Raw genomic sequence first — 8,288 nt, 5'->3', positions numbered from 1 at the left:
ATTATTCTCTGCAGTTTATTTTGCAGTTTCATGTGCATCAGCATAGTCTAAACAACAGAACATAGCCATAAAATACACATGACCAGCCTCCAAAGAGCAAAAATAATTATAACTATATCATCATTAATATACATAATTATAAATAACATCTTGTACTAAGTTAAATTAGACACATATCTTGATAATGACCCAAAAGAACTAAAAACCTAAATGTAACACAAAAGTTATTCTTGGCACAAAAGAAATGCATGCACTCTTTACAGAGAAACACAAGCTTAGCTGACTCTTTCAAGTTTTCTATAGCAAGTTTTTACTATGACATCATCATTGCCTAAACAAAATGAACACATATTCATTTGCAGTATTTATTCCAAGATCTAAATAACTTTTTAATTAATGTAGTGGCTGAATATGAGAGTCTCTAATGCTTGACATGAAAATACTAAAGCTCTTTTGCAGTTACAATGTTGATAAGCAGCCAATGTAACATCATAAAGGGAACAGACACTGCGTCACATTCTATTTGTGGAATTTCCACTATATACATTAAGTACATTAAGTGTGTATGTGTATGTGAGTGTTTTATATATATATATATATATATATATATATATATATATATATATATATATATATATATATATATATATATATATATATATATATATATATATATATATAATCTCACACACACACACACACACACACAAAATAAAAATAAAGCTATGGTTGGCTTTCAATGTAGTAAGGCCAAGAAATAGCGAATGAACAAGTGGTTTTACACCACACAGAGATGAAACATTCAAAAGAACAAAATCAAATAAATATACACAAACAAATCTGTAACGAAATGAAGAAAATTTAGCAATTTTGCTTCTCCATTAAGCAGCACTGTGATTTCAGTATCTCTATCAAAAGCATATGAACACTTAAATTAAGGCATCAACAAAAAGGTTTATACGGCAAGTTTAAACTGGTATTTGAAATCATGTTGAGGGATGAACATATTCCATCAAAATTGATACATGCTTTTAAAGAAATATTAAAGGTTTTGTTTTACTGTAAACTTTTGCGATTTGCTTATTTCAATCTACTCACAGTACAGAATGCAAATCACAGTAAACAAGAGCAATGCCAGCTCCTCTTTTTAAGGAAATGTGACATCTGAAACATGCATAAGATGCAAATTCATCTGATTTAGGATGTAAAGATGAAATGAATATGCCATAACAGTCAGCAAGAAATATTGGCATGAATTCTGTCATGAATCAAGACCAAAATTTACTCACAGTGACTAGTAGATGGGTCTAGAGCATTGCACAAATAAATGTAACATAAGTCTGTTATATACCACAAAGCAAACAAACAGCCCAAGGTTTAAAAAAAATGATAAAGACTATAAGACTCATTCTCAGGTCTCAGGTCATTTTAACATCAGACTAGAAAGTATACCTACGAGACAAGATATTTTATGTGTGGAAGGAATGTTTATAATTTCTGTCTGATTTTTTTACTTGTTTTACACTCAAGAAAATTAACATCAGTACCAACTTAGTTCACATCCCCACGGATGGCTCTGACCTGATCTACTGCAACAAACAAAATACTTTTAGGACTACCGATATATTCTGAACATTAATAATGAGGTAATAAAGTGCTGCAAAGGTATATTCATACATCCTTAAGATTTGGGCAGATGTGTAATACCTTATTGTGGAATTATGTCAAAAATAAGATTCTACAAATATGCATACAAATATTATCTGACAGACTGAGCTCTAGATGATTGTGAGGGACTGTTTTTAAGTTCTGCCACCCTTGCTGAGGAAAGAAAGTACGAATGACTCCTTCATTAATCAATCAAATCACCTTTGATTGAGCCTTCAGCTTTTGGCTTTCTCATTGTGTCGAAAAAGTGAGATGAGCTCCTCACATGTTTGGGTTTCCACCGAGCTAAAGTGAGACTCCATGTTCCAGGCCAAGTCTGCTGAAAGAAAGTCATCCACTGCTGTCTGGGTCTCATTGCTAGTGTGGAAGAGGTGGCCAAGGCTGTGAAAGGAACTGGAGATGGTCTGAGTTTCAGCACTGCTGAGCCTCACCTGCCCATCATGGGAGCAAGGCAGAGAAAGCGGAGCAGGCCTGATGTCAGTCTGTGTTTCTGTGTCTGAGGACTCTGTGCTCATGCTGAAACTAGAGTGTCTGAGAATACTGCCAAGGGGCATGTGCCCACTCGTGTCTAGCAGGAAGTTGAGGTCTGTCTGGGTCTGGGTGTCAAACATCTCAAGCTCCAGATCATTTGGTTGCACCCTTGTTCCAACCTCACTGTTGTGGCCATTACCAAGGTTGTCAAAGAGCAGGAAGTCAGTCTGTGTCTCAATGTCCAGGAGTTCCAAAGTTGTCTCTGTGTTCAGACTGTTCAAGCCACTTTCTTCTGTCTGAGTCTGAATGTGTGTTGCATTAAGGAACTCCTCAAAGTCAAAGTCAATACCAGCGTGATGCGGTTCATGCGCAGCAACTAAACCTGAAGCACAGCTTGAAGCTGCTCCAGTTATGGTATCAGAAAGTATATTCTCAAGGTCACGGAAGAGTATCATGGTCTGAGTCTGGTTGTCCGCAACTGTGTTTTGTTGCAAAATATCAGTCTGGGCCCCAAAACACATGGATGCAGAAGTCTTGTCCTCAAAAATCCCAGCTCCAGCGCTGGTCAGAGGATCTTCTAAAGCACTGGTTCTGAAAGGCGAGTCAGCCGTTGCAGTCTGAGTGGAGACACTGAGTGTATCAGTATCAAAAAGATTTGTGCACATTTCTTGGTCCATCTGGCTTTCATGCACTGGGGCTGCAGAATGAGCTGTTTGTGTTTCTCGGGTCACGTTAAAGGACGAGAAACTGAAAACATCAGTCTGTGCCCCAATGGATAAAGTGGCTTTGATTCGTGAGGGTAGCGTCTGGGTTTGCACACTAACAGGCAGCTGAATCTGAGCGCTTACACTGATGTCTGTCTGAGAGCAAGAGGACACTGAGGCCTCACAGCAGGGGGAAACAGTCGCTGGTCCAGCATCCATCCCTTTGTTGAGGTATGATATGTCAGTTTGAATGTTTGTTGAAGTGCTTTTGTTTTTGGATCCAAGATCAATCATTGGATAACCCACAGAGACTTGACTCTCTAGATTGACCTGTACTCCTGTGCTAATAGTTTCTGGGCCCGATGTTGGTACAGGAAAGGTCTCTTTGAAAGTCTTATTGTTCAGATCAGGCACGACTGTGCCGACCGACGGTGACAAAATATGCACAGTGTTTACGGACCCTTGTGCATCCACAGACAAGAGCAACAACCTCAAGGCACTACTTTCTGCAGAGGGGAGGAGAACAGGCAGGTGGGTGAACTGCATAACAGGAACGTTGACTAGGGCCACTTTTGGCTTTGGGAGAAGGAGCTTCTGGATGTTTCTAGGGTGGTCAGTGTTGTTTTGTGCTCTGTCTGGGGCTTCAGAGACTAGTATGGTAGAGATTGCTCCTTCACTGAGCTTTTTCTTAGAGTCTGGAATTTCATTTATTTGTTCATCAGGCATAACATTTGTTGCACTGCTTGACAATCTTTCCATCTTCCTCTTTTTCACTGGCGGGTACCTATAAGACAAATACTGACACTCTGAGCATTTTAATAAGACATACTATGATTAACACCCTTAAACTAGGACATAATGTATTAATAAAACAATCAGTGGCTGTCCTGACCCACATAATGTCCTAGGTAAGGTCAGACATGATATCCACTAGAAAGAAGATTAGTATCGTGTTTTAAGCAAGGTGGATATCATACTATCCTTTTTCATTATTTTTTCATCAACAGTTTAAACTCTTAGCCAGATAAACTGAGTACCTGTGCTCCTTGGGAACCTCGTGGCCAGTTCTGTAGATATGAGACAGCAGTGCTGCTCTACTGGCGTAAGGACAACCACAAGTACAGCTGTATGTCCTCCCACAATCCTCAGCATGTCTCCGCAGGTCCCACTCAGTGCTGTAGCCATTACTGCACTTCAAACACTTGTGCTTCTTTTCTGCATGCATCTTCATAAAGTGCTATGCCATTAGTAAGATTAGGAAACATGTTAGTTAGCAGCTGTTTACCTAGCAGGTCATAAAATATATCAAGTTAAGAATAAAAAAATAAAAATAAAAATAAAAAATAAAATGGTGTCAGTTTACTGAAGGTAAGGCTGGGTGATAAACAATATATTGAGATCACAAAAAAATATGTCATTAACGATGATAAGCTCTGGACATTTTTACTCGATATGGATTACATATCAGTCTATCACATAGCAGAAATAAATGCAAAAACTGTCAGTCTGCAGTGGGCCGGCGAGGGCAAAACAAGAGCAAAAGCGAAACCGAACTTGGTGGGGAAGGTGGGGAAATTGTTGTACCTTTTTACTTAAATTTGTACCTCTAAATCATTTCATTGATATAAAACCAGTGCATGGTTAAGATATTTTAACTTTATTTTATCCAACAGTAAAAAATTTTTAATAGGTTGTACCTCTTCAAATATATGAGATTTTTGGTTCCACCAATTTTATACGTTAAAAGGCAACCTAACTTCTATTGTTTTAAGGCAGAAAAAGAATATTCGCACAGTTAAAAGTGTACGTGTATATGTTATTCTATTTTTGTTAACAAAGTATATTCTAAAATTTAATAAATTAACCCTCTGGTTTCTCCGGGCTTCAGTCATTGTTGGTATACTCGTCAAGCCGGCAGCATAATCAAATTATGTATTGTGATAAACATCAATATCATTCAATACGAAAAACAAAAAACAAAAAAAACATTGTGATCATATTTTTGACATATCTCCCAGCCCTAACTTAAATGGTTAGTTCACCCAAAAATGAAAATAATGTCATTTATTACTCACCCTTATTACTTTAAATATGTTTTGAGTACCTTTCTGGATCTTGAGAAGTTCAGTGGCATTGCTGTCTATAGAGGCCTCACTGAGCCATCGGATTTCATCAAAAATAACTTAATTTGTGTTCCGAGGATGAACGTAGGCCTTACAAGTGTAGAACAACATGAGGGAGAGTAATAAATGACATTATTTTCATTTTTGGGTGAACTAACCCTTTAAGGTACAATGAGAAAAAAAAAAAAAAAAGGTAACATGCTCCAGACATAACAATGGCAAGTACCTGTTTAACAAGCGAAAACTGAGAAAAGGGCCTATTGGGTCCTCTTGGGCAGCCTTCTATTGGGCAACAGTAGAGCTTTTGTGAATCCTTAACGTCCTTTCTAACAGTAGGGTTGACCAGACCCTCCTGAAATCAAAAGAAAAATAATGAGAAATGACTTTAAAAGATGACAAAGACACAACAAGAATATTACTTCTTGTGTCAGTGGCAAGAAAATGCCTTTGTTACATATGTAACCTTGGTTCGCTCATAGGTACTTAATGCTGCATCAGTAGCTGACACTATGGGAATATGAGATACACACTTTCAAAAAAGCAATCACATTCACCCTTGAGGAAAATAATGTGAGTCACCAAACTCAATGAAATCCAAAACAAGGAGAAAAAAGTAAAAGAAAACAAATAAAAAACAAACAGAAATAGGCATATAATTCTCCTCCCCTCTTTTCTAAAGAGACACGATCACTTTATATGAAAAGATTTGATTTAAGCTTTTATTCACATATAAACATTCATCAACTCACACATTAGTTGTGGTAAAGGGAAGCTTAAGACGTGCAAGAACCAATGAGGTTTGTTTTTGTATTGTATATCTAAATGCATTTCATTTTTATGAATGCATTTATATTATTGTATTTCTCTTTTATTTTATCTTATTTTTGTAAAGCGCTTTAAAATGTAAGAAAATAAAGTATATTATTATTGTTGTTGTTCTTGTGCGTCAAAGCAAGTACGGTTGGGTTTCTGTTTTTTTTTTTCACTGATCAATGTTTCTATGTGAATAAAATCCTAAATTCAATCTGTTCATCATATAAAGCGATCAAGTCTCTTTGGAAAATTTGGACTAAATGCTCAATTCATATGGATTAGTTTTACAATCTTTTTGAAATGTCAAAATGGTAGTTGCATGGACTGTTAATGGAGGGAGAGAAATCTCTCAGATTTCATTAAAAAATATCTTCATTTGAAGAACGAAGAAGAATGAAAGTCTTACAGGTTTGGAACAACATGAGGGTGAGTAATTAATGACAGAATTTTCATTTTTGGATGTACAATCCCTTTAAGGATTTGATTTGACAGTAAATTACTTAAAATTTGGTCTTTTAAAAATAAAAAGTGATCTTGTCTCTTTCCCCACGACAGAAAATCATATGAAAACAGCATGAGGTTAAATAAATAATGAAATAATTATGGATGAACTACAGTAGTGGTCAAAATTGATGTAAAGAAGGGATATTTTTAATTACCTTAAAAGTTTGATTAATAAAACAACTGATGATTGTTTTTTTAATCAAATAAAACGCAACTACGCAATATGCTTACAAACTCTTTAACAAATTTTTAATAAAGAGTGAATTATAGAGTTAATTTTTCTAGGCCCAACAACACTTTTGGCCACTACTGTATTCCTTTAATGCTTTTCAGTCTGAACGGTCAAATCAGATTTTATGGGTTTACGAGTCACGCTGCACTTGCAACAAGAAGAAAGAAATGTGCACTGCTTTCCCTTGCTGCAAAACAAATAGACAGCAAATTTATTTGTAGCTTGTGTTTATTCATGGCCGGAAATTTCTTATTCAGAAATCAGACTCCATGCCTTGCAAACGGCCCTGGCTCATCCTGAGCTGTAACCTGGGGTTACGTCACTCTTGACAGCCGTCAGCCGTCAAACAGCTCTCATTCAATGCATTGTTGGCTGATAGGTGTTTAACAACCCCAGGATAGTGTTAACAGAGTGGTTTGTCTTAATATTATGGCACATGCAGTCAAGCACAATAACTTCTGAAATATTTATCGGGGTTTTGTTACTGTAATTTTAACTAACTAAAAGTAGAGTTCAAAGTTAATTGTCAACACAAAACTGGTGCATGTTATATAGCTATGTGTTTAAAGTAGGATAAAACATTTGACTCTCACTGAATTTGGAAAAAATAAAAAAAAAGAGATCCTAAAGACATAACATAATAGATATCTACATGTCTCTAAATCTTCAGAGTACACTTTCATATTCATTTTCCTGCAGAGTTTAGCTCCAACCCTGATCAAATTCACCTGACTGTCTGTATGTTCTAGTAATTGTGAAGACTTTGATTAGCTTGTTCAGGTGTATTTGATTAGGGTTAGACTGAACTCTGCAGGAAAAGAGATCTCAAGGGCCAGAGTTGACAACCCCTGATATAATCAATGCACAAACCTAACAGCACATATTATATATATATATATATATATATATATATATATATATATATATATTTTTTTTTTTTTTTTTTTAATTTATGTAAGAAAATACTAAAGTTATATTAATCCTCTCTTCCGCCCTCCTTACAAAAAACATGTAAGTTACTTCTAATACATGTCACAGTAACAGTTCAGTAGGCCTAATTCAAATACTATAAATTTTTAGTTCACACACGAAAAACAAGGCTACAATAAATAGACTGAAGAACAGAAGAAAAAACTCTGAGTGAAATAAGACTCAACCTGTGCAACTGAAGCATACCTAAAGCAAAAACATTAAATAGCACATTTATCATGGTGTTAATGTGGTGTTGTACCTTGACTCTGTGGGACTTGACTAGATGCATGTTGAGTGCTGGTGTGTTAGGAAGAATCTTCCCACATCCTTCCACCGTACAGAGGATGTTGGTCCGCACTTCTTTGGTGAGTTCTGTTATGGAGGGTTTAATAATCTCTCTGTCTTGTAAAGGCAGCTTTTCGCTGCATGTTTGCCTTTTGTGACGACTATCATTTTTGACTGTTGAAGCAGCCATGATTCAACACACTACAACAACACACACATTCACTTCCGGGACACGTCGCATAGCAACCAACTCACCACAGACAGTCCGCACTTTCACTTCCGGACCACGCATAGAAAACAAGCACATGCAACTCAATGCTAATGTAGAGCTGGGTGTACATTACTTTTATTATTATTTTCTCTAAAATTTAAGTAACTGTTTACAAACAAACGCTCCGCGACTGCACTTCCGGGTTATTTTCGCACTCAGCAAAGAACTGTGACGTGGTGTTTGTCGGGTTAAAAAAACAATCATGCACAGCTGTCTGACTTGTCACCTCTGGGGACCGTACCGCG

The 8,288-nt window shown here is 36.5% G+C and overlaps 1 protein-coding gene across 2 annotated transcripts; it reads right to left on the bottom strand.

Moving 5' to 3' along the window:
- Window position 1: 1 nt before the first annotated feature.
- Window positions 2-8,208, bottom strand: atmin (ATM interactor). Of its 2 annotated transcripts, XM_048168958.1 has the most exons (4): window positions 7,747-8,208; window positions 5,193-5,318; window positions 3,881-4,080; window positions 2-3,627 (listed from the first exon to the last, which is right to left on the bottom strand). In XM_048168958.1, exons 1-4 carry the CDS (start codon window positions 7,960-7,962, stop codon window positions 1,884-1,886), a joined length of 2,286 nt encoding a protein of 761 aa, XP_048024915.1. In that variant the 5' UTR covers window positions 7,963-8,208; the 3' UTR covers window positions 2-1,883. The 2 variants fall into 2 exon arrangements, with proteins under 2 accessions (XP_048024915.1, XP_048024916.1); XM_048168959.1 differs by lacking the exon at window positions 7,747-8,208 and having other exon boundaries at window positions 3,881-4,128; window positions 5,193-5,294.
- Between the last annotated feature and the right edge of the window lie 80 nt (window positions 8,209-8,288).

The sequence above is a fragment of the Megalobrama amblycephala genome, linkage group LG19 (genome assembly GCF_018812025.1).
Source record: "Megalobrama amblycephala isolate DHTTF-2021 linkage group LG19, ASM1881202v1, whole genome shotgun sequence".
Lineage (NCBI taxonomy): Eukaryota > Metazoa > Chordata > Actinopteri > Cypriniformes > Xenocyprididae > Megalobrama > Megalobrama amblycephala.
This window is presented reverse-complemented; position numbering and strand designations above follow the sequence as displayed.